The following is a 23,614-nucleotide window of genomic DNA, read 5'->3' on the forward strand; positions in this document are numbered from 1 at the left end:
TCTCTGTGACTATCATACATAAATAAATAAAAATTAAAAAAAAAAAAAAAAAAGAACCAGAGACCTTAAAAATTCTCCAGATTTCAAATGATATTTATAGCATAACTGGCTTCATAACATTGAGTGGCTTAACTACTTTCCAACTTATTCTACATGACTCTTCCCTAATCAAATAAATTTTCTTTCATCTGTTTTTGGTAAACCAAAATAAGAGTTTTTAGGTTTTATTCATTAATTAAAAATTTGGGGTTAAACTGAAATGCAGAACTGTAGAAAAGATAAGAGAGGAAATGAGCATTTAATTAAAGAGAAAAGTAATACCTAAGAGACAAGTAAAGTAGAAAAGAGAAACCTAGTCCAATGCCCTACACAGTGTATGCCCTACGCATAAAATAACAGCTAATGTTGATGATGATAATGAGAACTGCACTCAAGAAAAGTAAAAGAAACATTCAATATATATAGTCAGTTATTAAGTGTCTACTTTAGTGATTTTTAACCTCGTGTTCCACAGAGCTGGAATAAGGTGGTGATATGGGCAGGGCTCAGGAACATTCGGCCTTGCTTCAAAGAAAGTAGCTCTAAGCTTTTCTGTTTTATTTGCTTATGCTTCTAGTCAAGATTTGGTTATAAAAATGAGTTTCTCAGCAAAGAGTCGAAAAGTCACTAAGCTACACCAATGGAAAGAAGTGATAGAAAATACTTGAAGGGTAGATAGTAATTTTCTTAAAAAAGGATAATCCTTCAAATGGTGTAAACTACTCATAATTAAGTTCTTTAGAAATTAAAATTGTTTAGCATTTCTTAAGCACAACAACTAGGGGTGGGATGAGGCAATGGGACTATAAACCCAATGATATCTGGTTAGCCAAAACAGAAGTGAAACAGTTAAGTACGTGCAAATAATAAAATGATTGAGAACTTTACACATAACAACATGGAATTGACTGCATAATAACTTCCATATTACAAGAGAGATCTTAGTGACTTCCAAATCATTTTTTGAAAATATTCTATTAGGTATCAGTGAAAACATTTTAAATTATAGTATATTTACTGTACAAGGAGATTTCTCCAGAAATATTCTCAAAAGAAGGGTTAGCTCTTCTGAACATGTTCTTGAGCTCATCAAAGATACCAAAAGATCCACCAATACCCTCTGGCATGCTAAATTAAAGAAAGATAGGGGGAAAAAAATTAGAGCCAATACATAATTAAAGGTTCCAAACACACAATTTCACTGAAAGAGATCAAATACTATTATCACATCTTCAATGGATTATAAGCAATTTAATAATCCAAAAATGTGCTGAAAAAATAGCAATATGATTAAGTGCAAACAAACCCATTGACAAAAAAAAAAAAAACCCTACTTTTCTTAAAGAGTTAATTCACAGGAGAGGTATTATTTAAAGAAGCATAAATTAATACAGTATTTGTTAAATAAGTTGACACTTATTTAGGTACCATAAAATATTCTACAACCTTTTTATCTTGAAATTGTTTAAGTTATAACTTTTAATTTCTAAATTAGATGACATAAATAAAAGTGTAAATATTAAAGATATGAAAATACTATATCATGAACAATTATTTTGAACACTTTCCTCATTCCATCATGGAGTTTAGAATAAAATATAATGGGTAGTACACAAATTCATAGAACTTTTTAGAATAAAGTAACTAATAGTTGTAGCACACGTTATAGTGCTCAAAGTATATTTACATGCATTATCTCAGCTAATCCTCACCAAAAAAAAAGTCCTACAAATGAAATATTATCTCCATTTTAGACATGACAGAAATAATCCTGATGTGCAAGCTAGGAAGAGAAGCAATGTCTCAGCACCATGTTTTGTAGAAGCAGCGAGCTGATGCAGTAGTGTAATAGGTGTATCTGGAAAGAAACTTGCAACCAGACTATAGAACAGCATGGACTTTACCCTGTAAGTAACATGAATCCATGAAAGGTTTTAGAGTAAGAACTATGAAAACTAGTAAATAAAGGAAAATAATTAAGTATTCTCCTGCCTTTCCTTTACAAATTATATCTTAGAGTAACCAAAGAGTTGATGAGAACCAGTTTTCTTTAAGTATTCCAGCTTATCCAAGAAGATGAAATGATAGTGTGTTACTGTTTTCTAAGTCCCTAGGCTATGACTATTCACGGCTCCTAGGGTCCCCCAAAAAGAGATAGTCAGACATTACGTGCCTCTGATAGAGGCACAGACTCCTGCCCATAAAATATTCTGGTCAAAAAATGGAACTCAAATCTGATTAGGTTTCTAGATCTTACCACCAGTTAAAGGAAATAAAAGACAGAGAGGATCATGTTAAACAACCTCCCAGGGACATAATCACCAAAATTTCAGGAGATGCCTCATGCGAGATGACCTGGCTTCTTCAACAACAAAAACTGCAAGAGGGTGTTGTTGTGGGGCGGGAGGGGAGTAGACATCTACAGATTAAAAGACTTGAGACATATCTGCTAACTGTAATATATGAACCGAACTAGGATTCTGATAAAAAAAAAAAAACATTATAAAATAAAGTGTTAGATAATCACGGGGGGTGGGTGGGGGAAGAAAGTAATATGATCAAAGTGTGTGTATGTGCTTAGACTTATTTTTTTTTCAGTTCAAACCTAGAAGGTTCCAGTTCAAAATCAGGGAATGAAGATATATATATATATATTTACATATATTTGCCTTTGTCTACTACTGAAAACCCACTGAACTAAAAGTACAGAATTACAAAAAGAAAGAAACTCATAAAAGTAAAAAAAAAAAAAAAAAGTGGGGGAGTCAGTGGGCACTGGGGGCACATCAGGTTTAAAAATATTTCTTGAAGCTGGAAGGGTAGATAGATTAAAGAGAAAGCTGTAGCTTAGAATCTCTTTGAATTACAAAGTGGCTCAGAGAAGTAGAGAGCCCATCTGTCTGTCTACATTCTGGAGAGGAAGTAAGGATGGGGCTACAGATGCACGAGTTAATAATACAAGGTCTGTCTGGAAACACCTATATCTCTCCTTGATTCTGAATTAAGAGCACAGAGAGCTCAGCTTTTACTTTTATGTCCCAACCTGATAACTCTTTAAAGAAACCCACTGAATTCCCAGGCAAAAGCTGAGATGGAGAGTGAGACACCAGGAACAGGGGTACCAGGTACACAGGTACAGTCTGCAGACAGGCCAAGTTGCTTAACCAAGGGGAAAAATATGGGCTAAAATAAAATCTGAATTCTACTGACCAAACCATGCATCCTGGCATTGGGCTATGTTGCCCAGATGAAGGGATGACTTTCTCTTGAACAGAAACACTATACACTAAGACAAGCCCTATGTGTGGAGGATATATTTTTCTAATGTACGCAAGATGCCATATAAGGTAACAGTAGCCCTAATGGCCCTCCCACATAAATCTCTCTTTATTATAGTATTTGGGGAGCCTCTATCATCCACTGGTACATCCACACAGAGCTCTTCAACAGATTGCCCATTCAGGGAAGATGCCAAATAGAAAAGCAAATTTACAGCATTGGCTCCAACAGATTTCTCTCTCTCTCTCTCTCTCTCTTTTATTTTTTTAAAGATTTTATTTATTTATTCATGAGAGATACACAGAGAGAGACAGGGACACAGGCAGAGAAAGAAGCAGGTTCTCCACAGGGAGCCTGATGCAGGACTCAATCTCAGGACCCCAGGATCACGACCTGAGCCAAAGGCAGATGCTCAACCACTAAGCCACACAGGTGTCCCTCCAACAGCTTTCTTAAACAGAAATGGGCAAAATAGGTTCACAAAATATTTGAGAATCAGCAACATAAATAAGAAAAAACAAGATATAAAAGACAAGCAAATTGATAAATTGACCTGAGAGAGAAAATAAATAACTTAGAGTAGGGAAGATATCTTTCTAAATAATGTTAGTTACTAGATAGATAAATTTAAGAAGATATTATATCTTTATATGAATACGGAATAACCAAAAAAAACCCAAGAAGCTCTTATATATTAAAAGATAACTGCCAAAATTAAAAATTGAACAAAAGGTTAGAATAGAATGGGAGAAATCTCCCAAAACATGACACAAAAAGACAGAAGTAGGTAATGGGACAGAAAAGCTAAGACATATGCAAGATCAATCCGAGAAGGCCTAAGATTACAATTAGGATGTAAAAAAGAAGACAGCAGCAAATGCGGAGAGGAGAAACTTACTTTTTATCTGTGACAGGAAGTTAGACCTTCCTAGATACCAAAAGTATTGAGACAAGAGCAAAACAGATACACTGGACTTCATCAAAATAAAAAATTTGTGCTTCAGTTATACATCATCAAGAAAGTGAAAAGATAAGCCAAAGATTGGAAGAAAATATTTCAAATCATACACATCTGATAAGAGGCTTTTATCTAGAATATATGTGGAACCTCTTAAATTCAATGATTAAAACCACAGTTAACTTTACAAGGCAGAAACCCAGCAAGACACCACCTTAACCAAGTGATCAAAGTCAACATCACAGTAATAAAATACAGACATTACAAACCACAAAACAATGCACTATGAAAGGAACGTCACTTATGAGGTCTGCTTTCCAAAAATGAATCACTTGAATTTAATCATGAGGAAACATCTGACAAATCTGAATTAATGTTTCATGTTATGTTAGACTTCTCCAACTAAAATCTAGTAGATTTCTATTACCCATAGCCATATCATATATTCATTATGAATATTATATATTCATTATGAGTTCTTCAAATGTCTGTGAAAGGACAGAGTAGAGAGTGGCACTCAATGTCTGATAAAGTAGCAACACAGTGTTTGGACCAGAGAACAGTCCCTGCAAGGCCACTTCTATTTACATGACACTGAACAACTCACTTGATCCCTTGGAATCGTGACTTTCTCCTCTATAAAATCAAGATACTCTATTATCTGGGTGGTTCTGAAGAACAAAAGAGATGATGCATATAAAGCTACTTTTGAAACCACAGGATACTATGCCAGTTGAAGTCATTATTATTAACTCTTCATTTCATATAACAACAAAATAATTTCAAAGCTATTGTGTAAAACTAACAGTTTCAACGCACCTTGAAAATCAGAATCAGCCTGTGTTAAAATACTCAAGAACCCTCCTAAAAGATTTTTCACAGTTCCCTGAAGATTAAAAAACAAAACATAAGAAATTAAATTTCTTACCTCATGAAAGCATGAAGCAACTGTACTGTCATAATAACTGATTTGAGACTCTTCTATATATACATATATACATTTTTTCAAATAATGGGGAAGAATGCTATGTACACAATTATGCACTTTTCATTTTCTTTCTATTTTAGGTGGCTTATACATTTACTTTTTTCATACTGTTTTTGTTTTCTGGTTTTTAAATAACAGTAACTATATATTAAATGTAATTTCTCATAAATAAATGAGGATTAGTTAATGACATTCATTTTTTTAATGCGGCTTTAGAGAACTACAGAATTTTTAGAATCCACTTGTAGGTAAAAGCATACTTAAGGTCTTATAAAAGATAAGCAATCATCTCAAATAATTTTTAGACAAGTTGGGTTCTAAATATGGAGATGAGTGATTGGGGCATGTGTGTGATAAATATTGAACACATTTAACTAAGTGCATCTTTTACCTGTTGCATGAGTAGAAAAATATTCTTTTCCTTCTGTCTGATGATTTTCAAAAAACTCTCAAATACGTGGGCAAGCACATCAAGTCTGGCTTTACCAGTAGAAAGTAAGCTTAATTCTAGCATACAAATCTCAGGATATATTATTTCCCCGTCAGTAAGGTTTTCAAGCCAGTCCTTTGGACTGCTTGATGCACTGAAACTTTCTGCTTCAGGCTTTATGTCTACACCTGAAAGAAGAAAACAAAAGATGATATTTATTCCCTAACCACTGAATAAATATTTCAAATCTCACTTAATATTTAGGGAGATCTTGTGGCAAAGCACTCTTTATAAAAAGAAGATTCTCACACAGCCTTTTCCTACAAGGTAACTTTTGATTACAGTAAGTAATCAAGTCTTAGATATCAAGTCTTGTGGATATTTTGAAGATAAATGAGTAGCTTAAAAGTAATTTTGAACTTCAATAGAATTACAAACATCAATAGTAACTTTTATAGACATGTGATACAGATTTAACACATTCCTCCGACATAAGTGGGAAAAAATACTATCCCAAACTTTCTGACTCACAAAATACCTAAATCATAGGGTAGTTCATTTGCCTGCTCAGTTCTTTTTAAAATAATAGGTTTGGCTATTGGTTGGATGAACTCTATCTTTTGTCTTCTTCATAAGCGAGAAACAGTTGCTGAATATTACATTTTGGAAAATTTGACTGATGTGCTCTTAAAAGTGACCACTGTGCTCTTTGAAAAAATGTTCACGTAGTTAAGAAATTTATAAATGTCTACATAGACCAGAGTTCTTTAAATTAAGATCTAGTTAGCAAACCTATAAAAGGAACAAGTCGTTATAAAATATCAGTACACCGATAAAATCAACACCATTGAACTAATATTTTTTCAAAAGCACTTGTTCAGAAGGTGGGGGTGGGGAGAGATGGAAGAACGTAGTCAAAAGGCACAAACCTCTAGTTACAAGATAAATAAGCACCAGGGATGTAATAGACATAGTTAATACTGCTGCGTGATGCATAAATAAGTTGTCAGCAGCATAGAACCTAAAAGTTCTCATCACAAGGAGAAATTTTTTTCTTCTTTTCTTTTTACTTTACCTATATAAGATGATGGATGTTAACTAATACTATCATGATGATCACTTCACAAAATATGTAAATCAAACCATCACGCTGTATAACTTAACCTTATATAGTGATATATGTCACTTATTTTTTAATAAAACTAGAAACAAACAAGAATAGTTCAATAAATCAAGTAAGCTATATACGTAGCTTATATATACCCACACACATATGCAGATTCTTCAATTTGTAGCTGTGCTTTTGTTCTTTTCACTCTATTATACACAAACGAATACTTTTTTTTTTTTTAAGGATTTTGTTTATTTATTAGAGACACAGAGAAAGAGGGGGAGAGAGAGAGAGAGAGAGGCAGAGACACAGGCAGAGGCAGAAGCAAGCTCCATGCAGGGAGCCCAACACTGAACTCAATCCCGGGTCTCCAGGATCACGCCCTGGGCTGAAGGCGGCACCAAACCGCTAAGCCACGGGGGCTGCCCAACAAATACTTTCTATGGGCCCATTAAGCCCTTTTCAGGACATCTGTGATTATTTCTTCATTCAATGGGAAAGAGAAACTAGACTGAGGAAGACAAGCTCCTGGAAACAGTGAAGACTAGCAGTACTGGGACAGTATAAAGCCAACATTAAAAAGATGAAGCCCTCCCAGAGAGCTCTTGGCTTCAATCAACTTGTTCTGCTTGCTCTACCCAAGTTTTAAGCCCAGAGAGAAAGGATCATGTGCAATGTAGTTCCATCCTAGGGAAAAGTCAGGTTGTGGTGAGCTATGAAGAAATCTGTGCTGCAGCATCCCTGGATGTAACAAATCCTTGAATGTCACAAAAAGATGCCTGTATTCCTTATATTATTTAATCTTTATAACAAACTGCCTAAAATGTTCTTCCTGTCAGTCTCTGCCAAGATAGATTTTTAAAATTTAGGCCTCAATATAAACCGAACATCTTCAGTGAGGCTTTCTCTGACCAACCAATCACTATCACATCACCTTGTTTTTTTCTCTTTATGTTGTTCACTTCTGACACCTATTGTTTATTTTTTCTACTAGAATATCGATGAAAGCAGGGACTCCCTCTTCCCTTGCATTCTCAGGAATTCAGTCAATGTTGACAATAACAAAATATATCTGTTTTAAGTTGCATATACAAATGCCAGGATCTATTCTTAAGATCAAATAAAAATGAAGCAATGCACTTTTTAAATTGCAAGGCAATACAAAATTCCAAAGTGGTATTATTGTAACTATTTTGCTAGTTAATAATCTGACTTGCAAATCTAATCACAAGTACTTCAGTGATATTTTACCATCATCTCGGGTTTCACTATCCTCAGGATTGCTCTCACCGTCTGCTTCATAACCTTCTTCTTCTAGCAAAAGTTTGAGACTGTAACACTGAGAATCCTCAGCTTCTTCTGAAAAATCACCAGGTTGAGGTGACAATTCTTCTTCAGAGTGATGACTCTATAGGATCAGTGCAATTAGAAGGCAAAAGCTTTAATATCTGCTCATGTTTAATACTAGAATGTTTATTACTCAGTGTTTATTAGTCATTTTAAGGGAGGCTTCAGTGTTTTCTTTGAGAAAACAAATCTCAGGAATCAACATGAAGCACTATAAATTATGAAATTCATGCAGCAAAATTTTCCAGAATCTCTCAACTTTATTAACATCTCAGAAACGGGGGTCTCTAACAGATGAAGCTATAGGTCATTTCAGTTTTACTGAAAAAGAAGTCTATAAAATTTCCGTCTAGTTATATAATAGGAAACGACTAGAAACTACAATCAGGTAGAATTATACTTCTTATAATTTAATGCTAGGAAATAAATATTGTTTTTACACATTTGTTCATGGAAGAAGACTTCTCCATAGGATTTTTATAAATAAAAATTTTCAGTAGCTAGATAACCAGAGTAGACATAAAAATTATTCAAGGGGATTAATTTCAAGATTTCAGAAAAATATTGTCTACAAGCATTTCAAAAATCAAGAGTTTTAGCATTAACTTCTGGTGCAATATCTTGCAGCATGAAATCTTTTCTTATAAAAATGCTACCAATACCTTCATTTTAGAAAACATTTTCACTTAATCTCAGAGTACTGTATTACTGCAACAACATTAATTAAAAGTAGAATAAAGTAGGTATTTTAACATTTTCCAGAAAAACAATGGATTCAGGAATATGAAGGCATCAGCTGATATTTCAGTAAGTTTTTTAAAGCTATGACAAAAAGCAACATAAATATTGTGGCAGGAGATTATAAAATGTCATATATACGGCTAGACAGGGAAATTAAAAAAGAAGTTACATAAAGGACAGATGACAATTAGTTAAAGGTAAAAGAAACATGAAAGAAGAGGGTAGTGAACTAAATATGCATCACTGTTACAGGAAAAAAAATAGTCCTTTTAGAAAAAAATAATTTAAAAACTATGATTGCTAATTTCTGTGCAAATACTAGTCATTTTTCTGTTGAGTGATTTAAAATTAAAGTGGATAGAAGGTTCTAGAAATACTAACTGTACCAATATAGGATCAGAAAAGATAGCTGAGTCATTACCATCCCTGAATTATCATTTAATAAACTATCAGTTATATGTAGGACTTATCAAATCAAATAATACATTTCTATCTTACTGAGAGTAATTCACAGTAAACTGTCAGCTTAGATGAAAAAAAAAAAAGCATGTCTCATTGCTCTCCTGTTTTTTATGAAATAGGGCACTGAGTAAACACTGTCCATCTTACATGATAGAGATATAACCTACAGAACTCACCTGACCAAATCCTGTATTGCATTCTAACCACATTCATTAGTGCCCTCGTCCCATCCCACACACATCTGCCTCTACTGGTCAGACCCAAACAACATAACGGGATCTTGTCCGTACCTTCTCAGTCATAGCATCATGGTGTTCAAAATCTGCTGAATGATCCCCCAGTGCAACTCGAAGCAGGGCATCAAATAAAGGCTTTGCTAATTCTGTTTCAATCACCTTTGACTGGGAAAGATGGTCCCTCATTTCAAACAATATATTTTCCACAGTAAAGTTCTAAGGTGAAATAAAGGATATTAAGAAAATTAATAACATACTTTAAAAAAATTAAAGTGACAAAATTAATACTTAATAAGTGGAAAGCTAGTCCATTTATTTGTAGTAGATACGGAAGTAAAATGACTATAAATATCTAGCTCTTATACAAATACCTACCATTACAATTAATAATAACATTTTTATTTATCAAATGCTTCACTAATCTTATTTCATTCTGAATTTTAATGTACCATAAATTAACTGTATCACACACAAAAAAGATTAATTGAAACTTCAGAGTTTTGATTAACCATCTCTACATTTTACAAATGACTTATTCTTAGAGCTTCTGTAAGACTCTAAGAAGTACTTACATTCTAATCCCTTTCCCCCTCTCCCTTTACTCCCTCCCTTCTGTCTTTGAAGGAAACTCTTGCTGTTTGCCTATGTCCTGTATTAGGTGATGATGCCATAAAGATGGATATGAAACTGACTTCTCCCTTAAGGAATTCCCTCAGATACACATAGATATGATGATGACCACAGTGGAGCTATAAAAGTTCTCCAAGAAACAAAAGGAGAGAAGGTGCCTGAGAGACCTGTACGTGTCCCAGAGGAGGGTTTGTATGAGATGAATGATGAAGAACAAGTAGTAGACAGCAGGCATGGGGGCAGACGGGGAGAGTATACGAGGTGGAAAACCATATGGAAGTAATAACAAAGAGTGGCATCTTGAGAAGCTGCCAGCCAGCTCAGTGGTTGATGGCAGCATGGTAAAAGGATGGCAGGAGGATGAAGATAGGTAAGGAAGTGAGAACAAGACACTGAAGGGCTCTGAATGCTGTCCAAAAGAGTTTGGATTTTTAACTGTGAGCATGTGAAAACATCAAGATTTTTTAGATAGGAGGAAGTAGGGAGATGGAACGGCAGTTGGGAGAGTCTGTTGGCTGACAGAACAGTTAGGGATGAGGTATTAACAGGGGATCTGCCATATTTGAAGTTTCCTTAGAAGCAGGGCCTGAAACTGCGGATTTCCTTTTCAGTTGGGAAATGCCCTCAGGATAAATCTGTAAGATAATTAGGAAAGCAGAATATATTGGGGGTGGGGGGTGGGGTGGAGAGAGAATCCATATAATAAATGCTTGGCTCCAGCCTAATTCCATGGGAAACTCTGGAGCCTGAATGGCACCACAAAGACTGTCCCCACTCCACAGAGCTACTTCCATGCATCACTGGCTACGAGCATCCTTCCCACACAACTACAGAAGATGAGTGTAGATGTGAGTCCTTGTAGCAGGTGGCAGACGGGTGCATCAGCTTGGTAAAGGGGACCTGAGCAGGACACCAAACAGTATCACACTGAGACTGTAGTCTAAACTTTGAAACAAAAAATAAAATAAAATAAAATAAACTTTGAAACACAAAGTCCATTATTACTCATCTGACATTTGATGTGTATCGAATGTCTTTCAGGGTTGGTAACCTTGACATGTGTGCATTTTGCATTTCAAACTAAACTATACACTTCTTGAGGGCATGAACTGGGTCACATACTCCTCTGTCCTTCACAGTACCTGGTACTGTGCTAAGCATACAGGAGCTTCTCAAAACTTAGAATCTTTGGAAAAACAAAACAATAGTACTATGTTAGAACTTTGAAATAAGTAAACATATATATGGCACAACAGCTGAACAAAGGACAAGTTATTACCTGATTAGGTAACTCTAATTCCATCTTTTGCTGACTAGCTCTGGTGCTGTGAAGACAAATGGCCAGAAGGGCTTCCAAAAGTCGTATGCTCTGAAGTGAGGTCTCATTCTCTCGACTCGTAAATACCTTTGTTTCCTCAGGAGCAGCTTCAGTAGCTGAAATATGTCTCACATTTATGGACGAAATATGCTGTGACTCTAATTTACCTAAACTGTCAGGACTCTTGTTTAAACTACACAGTTCTGATGGTGTGGGGTCTCTCTTTATAGTCAAAGATAATAAATCGTCCTTCATGGTGATCTCAGGTTGAGAAGTTCTCTTTATATCTTGGTTTTCATGTACATTTAGGTCTCCTTCCCTTTTTCCTTGCTCCTCTTCATGACTTCTGAACACTTTTTGGATGATCATAAATATTAATTTGTGGCATGCTTGGAAACCACCAAGCCTATAAAACTGTTTCTGGAAAACTGGACTCAACATGTAGATCCAACGACACATGGACCATATGTCTGCTGCGTGGTGCATATGTTTGGGAGAAGGCAAGACAAGGCTCTGGGGAGATAAACATGGTGGCATATGATGCAAAGGTTCACTCGCTGTACTGTCATAGCCAGAAGTATCTTCTGAATCATTGGCTGACTCTCTATCAGATTCTGCTTCTTTACTTACACATAAGAATGCCACACAGAGGAACAGGTTTATCATGTTGATATGAACATCCTGGTTAACAGACTTCCGTTTCTTTGGATAGGCTTCTTTGAGGCTGGCATAAAATTTGCTAAGACTCTGAGGAGAATCTGGGTAAGCTTGCTGGTTACGAAAAGAAGTACCTACATTTAAAGATGACAATTCCTTCTGTTCGACATCTATCCCATCAATACCTGGAACTGAAGAATCTTTTTGTTGTTCCCCTAGGCTGATTATCAGAGTCTCAAATGCTTTTAAGGAATGACTTCGAATACCATCTAAGTAATTTAATTCAATTATTTGATTTACTCCATTACAACTTAAAAACAAATCTCTTATTACCCTGTGAAAGAAAAAAAATACGCAAGATTTACACACAGACACATTTATAAATAAGTACATATACTATTTAAATATGTCATTGCTGCATGTGGTATTTACTAAACACTAATCTAATTCATCAATTATCTGGCTGGCATTCTTCATTAGATCAGGATCTCAAATTACTTTCTAATTACTTTCATGCCCTTCTTCAAATACTGCACATATAACTCTAGCATCATTTAGAAAGAATAGATTACATGCATCCCAATTTAAATGAAACCAGTTCAGGGAAGAATACTTTTCCCCAAAGGGGAGATTCTGTATAAATCCTAAATGCCACAACCACTTCTACACTTGAGATGCACAAACTCTGAAAACAGGCAGACATCTGTGTGTCCATTCATTTGTCTGCCTTGTGGTTTACTCAGGACTTTTTGTTTGCTTTACATCTGCACCTCACAGAGAGAAGGAACCAAACTACAGATCTGAAGATTTTCAGCTCTGTCTCTGTCACAGATCTGGATCACTGGAATCCTAGTAATAAGTCAGCTCAGCAAAGATCCAGGTTGTTCACAAATATGACCAAAGAGTTACAAAACTTTCAAATCAAGTCAGTTCTATTTAAACAATGTCAGAAATTAAGAAGATAATGATGATATATAGGTTATATTTTATGTTTTTAAAATGGTATATGCATTAATTTGAAAGGCCAGACAATCAGAAGCAAGCTTTATTGATAAAATTATTTTTTAAGGACCAGTCTTGACAATCACAAAATGTGAAAAACTCATTGGTAGAATTCTAAGTAATTTTAATTTTTTTTGCTTATCTGTATTTTCTATTTTTTCTATATACATTATGTACATAATAAATGTAAATGTGGTATTTAAGAAATAATGATCCCCTTCAATCTACTGCCTTCACAAATAATTATCATTTTGGTTCTGTGTGTATTTCACAAAATTATAAATAAGTAGGTGATATTTTTAATTTTGTATATTTTATTGATAAAATGTTATAAGCAGTTTTTCATGTCATGGTATGCTCTTTGTAAACATTATTTATAATGGCTAATAATATTCTGTCTAAATATAAATTACTTAGTTTAACCTTGCCTATACTGTTGGATATCTGTGTTGTGTCCATTTTTTCCTCAGAAGTATATCTAAAACTTCACTTTATTTCCACTGAGAAATTAAAAATCAATGGCTCGATGCTCTCCTCTATAACCACTCCAATAAAATGAAATAAATAAATACAGAAATAGATCAATCAATCAATAAAAGTAAAACAAATTCTGACATGGGACAGTAACTTTTTTTGTTGTTAAACTAAAATTAAATCTTAGGGCAGAATCATGGGTAAAGACATTCAAAAGCACACAATAAGAAAAAGTATCTGCACACGTGCACACATACAAACCTTGATTTAAGCAGTGTAGGCAGAGTTTTTAAATAAATCTGAAGCACTTCCTGAGGCAAACACTGGTTATGATAGCTACATACATGAGTCTGAGCTGAAGTGATGCTAAGGTGTTGACAATGATGTGCTAATTCAACTCCTCGTTGGAGCACAGGATTAAACACATAATTATACAGTTTCCACTGAACAACTACATTGCCTTTCTGGATTAAATTGCAGATGTGATTTGCAATCTGTATACTATGTAACCTATCTTCTTCAAAAACAAAATTCTGATAAGCCTCTAAGGCATCCCACTTCCACAGCAAGTCTTCAGATCCACTGCTGGGCAGGATCCCGTGAAATCTGTAAGAAAGGCTGGATAGATTTGGGGATGGTTCAGCATCACATGAGTTTTCCTGCAGTGTCTCTTCTAATTTGGCTAGTTGATCAGGGTCAATGGTACAAATATTGCAAGCTGCTTGTTTGATCTTTTGTGGTTTCTCAGCTCCTCCTAACTGATCCAAAATAAGTTTGTTAAGGATACTCAATATCTGCTGCTGGAAATGTTTCAGTACTGGCAATTTAAAAGCATGGAGCAAAGGAATGATTACAGATTTGGGGTCCATGCAGCAGCATATTCCGACATTATGAACACCTGACAGAATCTGGACGCAGGTGCTGCTCAGGGAAGCCTGCCGGAGTAAGCGTAAGCACTGGTGAGCACACACTGCAATACAGCAGCACCGCTCAGGATAATAAACATCTCCGTCTGCAGTCTCTTCAAATGGGTTTTTGGAAACCTGATTTTTAAACGCGGAAACCAGAAGACCCGAGAGATCTCTGTGGTGGTGCATAAAGTGAGAATATTCACATCGTCTGTGCCTTTTTCTTGTACACATTGAATGATGAAGTTGCTCTGATTTCACTTTTTTGACAGTGCTCATTATTTTCAGCACACTACTTATTAGGGCTTTCAAATGTTCTGAGGCCTCAGTAGGAACTCCATCTCTTACAACCAGCCATTCCATTTGAAGAACGGCTGTTTCAAACAAATTGAATCCATGGTGCTGAATGAATTCCTGAACCAGATCCATGGCTTGACTAAAGGAGAAAGGATTCGAAGCTGCACTTTGAAGACAGCAGATCAGGATCTGCAGAACCCCTTCCAGCAGCTCAGGCAAAAGAAGGGCTCTATGACGATACTTTGAAAACACAAAACCTTCTCGAACCTCCTGTAGTGTTCTCTTTTGTCTTGGTGCAAAAGGGTCAGGCTGCTTTTCTAGGCAAGTTCTAATTTTTAAAGCTGCTCTAAGCAATTCTGTTAAATTTTTCCTAAGATTTTCTGGCATCATCTCTTCAGTACTGATATCTACTGACATCAGATGCAACACTGTTCGAAAAAGCATCCGTTGAATCAAAGCCACCGGTTCTTCAGTCCAACCTGTGGAAACCATCTGACTTTCCAAATTGTCGCTTAGATTACAGCAGTCCCCAAAGCCTGCTAGAAACTCAGTCAGTGTGGGCACGACAGTGGCTGCTAGAGCAGAATTATGATTCAGGGTAATGTCAAACTTACAAACTTTCTCTAATAAAGACAACAAAACGTGACATAAGTCAAAAGGAGAGTTATTCATGTGACTGATAATGGACAAGGCAGCTGGCTCACTCAGGATGTCAGTGTTTGATTCCAGTCTTGGAATAACCTCCTTGGGATTTTCCAAAGCCATGGTGTCAGGAGGAGTCTCTTCTTTGGTTGGTAAGCGGTCAAGTTTAGCTGTAAGGTGGTCTTCTTTAGGAGATTGTGTTACAAAATGTTGCAGCAGACGGGGTCTTCTGTGCTTACTCATTGCTACACTCTTGTCATCTGAATTGGCTTCTGAGTCTGAGGTGGAGAGCCGTGTCTTTCTTGCATCTCTTATAGAATAGCGGTGGGTAGTTTTACGTTGTCGTCTGCTTTTTTGAAAAATGTTTACTTTTGCAGAAACCTGACCAGATGGGGCACTTCCTTCTAAATATAATTTTTCCTGAGTAGATCTTTGTGAACTTGAGTTCTTTTCTTTGGTCAGGATGATATCAGCTGAGAATGGTAGATTAAAATCTAATAAAATAGAGAAAGGAAATTTAGAATAATACCTTAATATGTTTTCAAAATCTATTTGTATAGGTGATTACTCTCTTACTTATCTTCCACTTTAGGAGCTTCTCCTCAGTTTATTTTTACTGGGGCTGATTTCTTTTAGCTATTTGTTATGTCTCTGGATCACTTCCCTCTACACTTTTTTTTTTTTTTAAGATTTTATTTATTTGAGAAAGAGAGAGAGAGAGAGAGAACACAAGCAGGAAGGAGGAGCAGAGGAGATGGAGTAGCAGACTCCTTGCTGAGGAGGGAGCCCAACACAGGGCTCGATCCCAGGACCCCAACATCATGACCTGAGCTGAAGACAGACACTTAACTGACTAAGCCACCCAGATGCCTCTATCACACACTTTTTCTTCTCATGCTAAGTACCAGGTAGCATTAGTTCAAAGGATACAAACTGATTTTGAAAACAACAAAGGAGAACAAAACAAGGGAAGTAAATCTGATTTAATACCATTACACTGCACTCTGACACCAACATGAGACCATAGATTATCTAGGATTTAGTATTACTATTTGCACCATTTTACTAATAATCTCCTCCAATACTTCCACTGATTAAGAAATAGGAGTGTAGGGGATCCCTGGGTGGCTCAGCGGTTTAGCGCCTGCCTTCGGCCCAGGGCGTGATCCTGGAGTCCCGGGCTCAAGTACCGCATCGGGTTCCCTGCATGGAGCCTGCTTCTCCCTCTGCCTGTGTCTCTGCCTCTCTCTCTCTCTCTCTCTCTCTCTCTCTCTCTCTGTGTCTCTCATGAATTAATAAATAAAATCTTAAAAAAAAAAAGAAACAGGAGTGTATTATATTCTCAAAAATAGCATTTAGTTTATATCCCTGACATGACTTAAGAACTTTAAGATTTTCCAAAATTATTTTAAAATCATATAATAGATACCAACTGTTCTCTAAGATTAAGGTTAAAACATTTCCTCATTCAAAATATTTACTGAATGTACCACACATTGAACTAGATGCAGACATCTCTGTTTCATCCTCTATTTCAACCTAGGGCCTGGCATGTGGCCTGCATGCAATATCTACTTCTTGGGGAAATTAATAAATCCTCCTTACTAATTCAAAAGTTAATAAAATTGGTCTTTCCCCTTGCAATAGTATATAGTAAGATCTACATGAAAAATATAGTTGTAATTTAGAATGAATAAATAACAATCTATAAATAAAAGATCTGTGCCTTAATTAAGAGAGGAAGGGGAAAAATTAAAAGGAGTCTGACAAATTCTACCTATACAAAAGCATCAGGCAATGAAGATAACTTTCCCAAAAGAACACCAGTCAGATATCTTAACTGATAAACAATTTGTGAATTCTACAAATTCAGAAGAAACCGAGAGCAGAGTTAAACATTACAAGGCCTTAGATAATCCCCTAAAAAAGAGAGCTTTGTATCAGAAATGTATTAAAATGTCACATATGGCATTAAAATACAATATAGGAGGATTTATGTTTAACCTGAGAGATCATTAAACATCTCACAATTCACATATCCCAGAAATGGTTAAGGGGAAAATTGTTAAACTGTTAATTCTTCCACTGAAATGGTTAAACTAAGTTTCATATACTTATTATGATGTGTGTGTGTGTGTGTGTAATTAAAAAAATTGTTTTCAAATCAAAAACTAAAGGTATATATTGACCTTCAGTGTAATAATTCTACCCAGTCTTGAAACAAAATATTACTTCAAATTAATCCCTTCAAAGAACATTAAAAAAACCAAATTGCAAAAGTCACTGGTAGAGTACTAGTAATAGAAAGCAGTCTTTAAAATAAGCAAAGGAGCTTTCATTTCTTTCTTCATACTTTCCACTATCCATTTCTCTGATGGGGTCACACACCTAGATTTACTCCTTCTACTAAGTGTTCTGGTTCTTCGTATATTTTCTGATAATCATTACATCTGAGTAATCCCCTATGAAGCACCATGGTTTTGTATTATTAGCAGAAATAAAAATGCACTTGCCTAAACAATTTCTCATGTCAAGTATCATGCTAATATACACAGTTCTGTATCAACTATTAAGACAGAAGGAACTTTTCCATGGAACTTCTTTTCCTGGTGGAATTTTGATAACACAAGTAATGTGATAAAAGAAACATACCTGTTGCCTTTTCTTCTTGAACAGGTATCTTCCATACCAGTGGAAGAAGTGACAGAAGTAGAGTAAGGAGTTCTTCTCTACATGTCAATGCCTGTATTAGAAACAAAGCAATCCTTCATGTTCTGAGGTTCGGAGACACATAATTCCTAGTACCTTGTCTGAAATTGAACCAAAAATATCCTTTTTCTTGAAAGGTTGCATTTGAGAAACTAAGAACCAAATTAACCTATCTTAAGTCCAATTAAAGCTGTGGTACTTTTCAATTTATAAACCTTTCCAATGACATAAGAATGTAAGACTATTTGATGGTATTTAGCACAGTCTCGCAGATTTTTTCCCAAAATAGCTGTTATCACCACCATACACATGGCAAGAATTTCTCACCTATGAAAAAAACAAATTCGCTAGGTGAAAATGAAAAGTTAAGCCCTATTAATTAGCAAACTGATAACATGAAGCTACTAGAAAACCAAAGTCTTCATGCAGTTAAACGTAAAACTCAGAGAACACAATTTTAAAAAGAGAAATTGATGTTATAATAAATAATATATATAAAGAGAGAAAGACTTATTAGTGAAAGTAATCTAATAAATATGTATTGACTGCACGCTATGTCCACAGTGCTTACTGTATTACCCTTTCTGGAGGATCTGGTCCTGGAGAAGGTCCCCTCATTTGGTCCATAAAATACATACACACAAACAGTTAAAGAACAATAGAAGGCATGTAGTATAAGTAAGTACTCAAATGTGATACAGATATTCAGTTTAGGAATTCAAAAAAAGGAGCGATCATTACCAGTTAGAAGTGTGGAAGTGGGACTGCAGCTAGAGAGCTAGATTGGGGCACTGGGGACATGAGTGGTCAAGGAATTCATGACAAATCAAGTTCCAGTTCCTCACTTCAGTTAGTGGGGAGGAAGGCAGAATAATATAATCCAATTTGCTTGTTAGAAAGACCACATTGTATAAAGGACAGAATTGGGTGGGGAGGGAAAGGGACTGACCAGTGTTAGAGGCAGGAAAACAATAATCCAGATGAGAGATAATGATAAACGGAAGTGCTCTACAGTAAAATTGAAAAGGAGACATACTTGAGAAATTGTAAGGAAGAACTGAAATGCCTTGCAGTTGATTATCTATAGAGTGGAAGGGGAGGAAAAAAGAAAGATCCAGAAGAACTTAAAGAATTCTGGTTTAGGCAACAAGGTGACTGATACATGTCTTCACAAGATAGGAAATTTAAGACTGATACTAGATAGGGACAGAGATGATGATCCACTGTTTGGACATGTTAAGTTTGAGTTGTCTATGGGATATTAAAATGGGGAGAGCTTTTTAGTCAACAGTTGGATATATAGATCTGGACCTTAAGAAAGAGATGTGAAGTACATAAAAAGACTTGGGAGTCACTGGGGCAGAAGTCAAGGACACAGGAGATTTCCTAAGGATGGAATGCAGAATGACATGAGGACGGATAGGAATGGAGCTCTGGAGAGCAACACTTCAAGAATGAAGAATGGTAGTGCTGGAGAGAAGCCTGCCAAGGAAGCCGAGAAGTACTTCCCCAGAGATGAAGAACCAGAGAAATCAAGGGAAAAGAGCAGTTCAGTAAAGAAAAAAGTCAACTAGGTCAAGAGCTGTTGTTCTTTAGCTGGTAAGATGATGGCAGAAAAACACTCGTCAAGTAGAGGGCCACTGGCTACAGTGTTAATGTAGTGATAAGGGTACAGAGTTGAAAGTGGGCAGTGGGCTTCAGAGTTGAAAGGGAATGAGAAAGCAGGGATACGGCATTCAGACTATTCCTTCTAGTGCTCTGGTTATGAAAAGGCTGAAAATACTTCAAAAGTAAAAATCTGAACTTCTTTTCAGGCTTTGAAGACCCTTCATGATGTGATTCCTATTGATTTATCCAGTTTCAGCTCCCACCACCAACCCTGACCCATCCCCATGTCAGGTTTTGTAAAACCACAGGCCTGTACCCCCCAATACATCTTCCTTACAGGCATTGCTCTTGCAATTCTCTACCACCACCCTCCCATCTCCCCAATGCCTACTGATTCTTCAGGCAAGTTCCTCTGTGGAGTGACTTCTCTAATCCCCCCTCGGGCAAGTTAGATATCATGTTCCAGATTGATTTCTGGTACGGCAAATAACTTGCTGAATTGTTAATGTCTGAATGCCAGACACTGGATGGAGTGGTGAACAAGGAAGACAATTCACCTTCTCATAAAGCTGATACTCTAGCAGGGGAGCTGGAAAAGAATGGGTATGAATAAGAAAATTTCAGACAGAATGCTATGCTATGAAGAAAATTAAACAGGACAGGGATTATAAACTGACATTTAGATAGGCTGTTCAGGATGGGCCACTTAGGCAGATACTTAAAGAGAAGAAGGAATCCGTGCAAAGATTTGCAGAAAAGAAGCTCCTAGGGAAGTATATAGAGGGTCAGGAATGGGCTTGGTTATTTCACAGAACAGCAAGCAGACCAGTGTGGCTGGAGTAGCAAGGGGGAGAGTGCCAGGAGATGAGACTGGAGGGCATAGGTGGTAAGGTGGACAGTGTCAGATCTCGTGTGGCCTGTGGGCCACGTAAAGGAGTTTGGATTTATCTCTAAATATGATGGGAAACTTTTACAAACACACTTCCCAGTCCTCTCTCAGAGAATGGACTCCCAAGCCCAGGCCCTAGTCCTTCGCGGTCACCTCTCTTTCCTGACACCCAATACCCAGTAAAGAGTTGGATGTTAAATGTTATCTGCACGAATGACTTTAAATTCTGGATGCAAAATCAAAATTATTTCCAAGGAGCCTATTTCCATGTGCTTTACTTCAAAATTAGGAAGACTAAAGAGGTCTGGATAACATTTTCATGTACAGCTCACAGTCAGTATGCACCTTGACATTTTTAAAGATGCCAGCCAAATGTATATGGTCTTTTAAAAAATGTAAACCAATTTTACATTTTTTACTCTACTCCTGTAGAGTCCTTCTGGTCTGAGTCTTTACCTTTGGTTGATGAACTAATATCATTCTAACAGAGCTTGCAGAAACCTTAAAAGTGTGTGAAGTGCCACAGCCCTTGCTCCACAACAGTACACTGGCAAATCATCACTGCTATGCGAATTAGCATTCCTGCCTCCCAGCCTCTGCATGACGCATGGTCTGCAACTTCTCTCACTCATTCCCACTTAGCTATAGGATTCTTTTGAGGCCCACCCCAGCAAAATCTCTTTAGTGAAGCTTTTTCTCCCACATCAACCCAACTTGACTGTCTTCCCCACCCCTACTCAGGACTTCATGCCTTTGCCCCCATTTCACCAAATGGATTATTTTTTGGAAACCATGGGCCTTTCAAAAAGAATGAGATTGAAGTGTAGGATTTTGGTTTTTGCCACCTCTGCTGGAATTGCAGTCCCAAGGAGAACATCACTCGCCGCCCCATGGCCCAATATAACAGTGAGTGAATGACTCTTGACTTTATTCAATCACAATGATTTCTAAACAATTCATCCCTGGGGAAGCCCTTGATAATCCTCTGGATCTATTACTTTCTTTAGGTACTACATGTTTCCAGATTATTCTTTCAAGTTTAAAAGAAATCACACATGTAATTCTATCCCTTTGCAGGTCATAAAATCTTTTTCTCTTATTTGCAGGCATCCTGGCAAACTAGAGCTTGCACTCCTCCATATCAAACAAAGTTCTGGTTTTCCTCTCCCAAGTTCCTAATCAGTTGCTGTGTCCAGAGGAATGGGATGTTACCTCATGTCAACAAGGAGAAAGTTCTCAATATGCCATATTTGGCAGTATATGCCATAAACAGATGGATTTCCTGGCTATTCCTAGACTGTCCAATCGATAGAAATCACACCACACCTCATTTAATACTTACATTTTTATGTCTCCCCTTCTGCAGGGAAAAGGACTACATACAACATGACTTTTTAAATTCCCCACAGCAATAATACACAGCAAAATCACTCATTCAGGTGGTAATTTGTTAGCTCAATTGAAGAAACATATTTTAGGTACCTACCAAGTGTCAGGCACTGTTTTTCCACAATTCAAGTGTTTAGACAGGAATATTCATTGCCTACCCTAGTCATCCAGAAGTAATAGTGTTAGAATGGGAGATAAAGGGCAAATGAATCAGTGGAAAAGGCTGAGACACAAGGCAGACAGTGTCCAGGGGGCTGTAAAGGCAGGTTGGTACCAGATGAGTGGGGTTTGAGGACCTCAGGATGACAGGCTAAGTTTAGTGCTTAGCACTTCCATCAGAATGTGACAGAAGACTACTGAAGTTAAACTAATTGGTATTAACGTTATTACTTTAAATCAGCATTTTGACATGCTAATTAAATTTAATGTCCCAGATGTAAACAGAAATACAAGTCCTTTACTTCTTAAGTCTTTTATTTCTGAATTTTATAATTACTTCTAATGTACATGTGTATATACACATATATATAAGAACATTTCTTCATTAATACCATAAACAGAATTTTTCTTGTATTTTCTAGCTATATAGCTGTGGCTAAATGAAACAATGACCTTTTGGGTTTTCCTGTCTATATTGCTTTAAAAATGGTATTTTCATTTCTTCATCCTTCCCACATTTTAGCTGTCACTACTTTCATGATCCACTTTACTACTGCATGTTTTTAAAACTAATGATATCACACAGAAATAGTCGTAAAGAGCTATTCTTATTGTAGAGCTTCTTCCTAAAAAATATTACTAGTTTTTCTATTCTTTGTATATAACACCCTCTATTCCTAATCTATTCTTCAAAGTTTTGTTAAGAATGGATTAATTTTGTCAAACATTTTTGATGTCTCAGTATAGCTAAATGTACTGCCTTTTCCCACTGATGTCAAACACTATACGCATAGTTTTCTTAGATGATAACAGGGATTGCAATCTTTTTTTGCAAACAGCCAGAGAGTAACATCTTAGGCTTTTTTTTTTTTTTTAAGATTTTATTTATTTATTCATGAGAGACACAGAGAAAGAGGCAGAGACATAGGCATAGGGAGAAGCAGGCTCCATGCAAGGAGCTCGATGTGGAACTCACGTCCAGGACTCTGGGATAACGTTCTGAGCCAAAGGCAGATGCTCAACAACTGAGCCCCCCCAGGTGTCCCCAGGTTAGGCTTTTTTAGTCACACGTGGTCTCTGCTGTATATTCTTCTTTTAACAACTCCTCAAAAATGCAAAAACTAGGGCAGCCTGGATGGCTCAGCAGCCTTTGGCCCAGGGCGTGATCCTGGAGACCGGGGGTAGAGTCCCACGTCGGGCTCCCTGCATGGAGCCTGCTTCTCCCTCTGCCTGTGTCTCTGCCTCTCTCTGTCTCTCATGAATAAATAAATAAAATCTTAAAAAAAAAAAAGAAAGCAAAAATTAGAGGCTCCTTGGTGGCTCAGTTGGTTAAGCACCTGC

The 23,614-nt window shown here is 36.5% G+C and overlaps 1 protein-coding gene across 1 annotated transcript in view; it reads right to left on the reverse strand.

Annotated features, from left to right (window-relative positions):
• Positions 1 to 23,614, reverse strand: part of LYST (lysosomal trafficking regulator) — a 174,124-nt gene that overhangs the window by 116,186 nt on the left and 34,324 nt on the right. Inside the window, 8 exon segments of the mRNA XM_041747828.1 lie at positions 1,058 to 1,167; positions 5,096 to 5,162; positions 5,656 to 5,882; positions 8,057 to 8,213; positions 9,646 to 9,807; positions 11,501 to 12,530; positions 13,934 to 16,013; positions 18,172 to 18,262. Coding sequence (XP_041603762.1) covers positions 1,058 to 1,167; positions 5,096 to 5,162; positions 5,656 to 5,882; positions 8,057 to 8,213; positions 9,646 to 9,807; positions 11,501 to 12,530; positions 13,934 to 16,013; positions 18,172 to 18,262 — 3,924 coding nt within the window.

This window comes from Vulpes lagopus, chromosome 3 (genome assembly GCF_018345385.1).
Source record: "Vulpes lagopus strain Blue_001 chromosome 3, ASM1834538v1, whole genome shotgun sequence".
NCBI classification, from domain to species: domain Eukaryota; kingdom Metazoa; phylum Chordata; class Mammalia; order Carnivora; family Canidae; genus Vulpes; species Vulpes lagopus.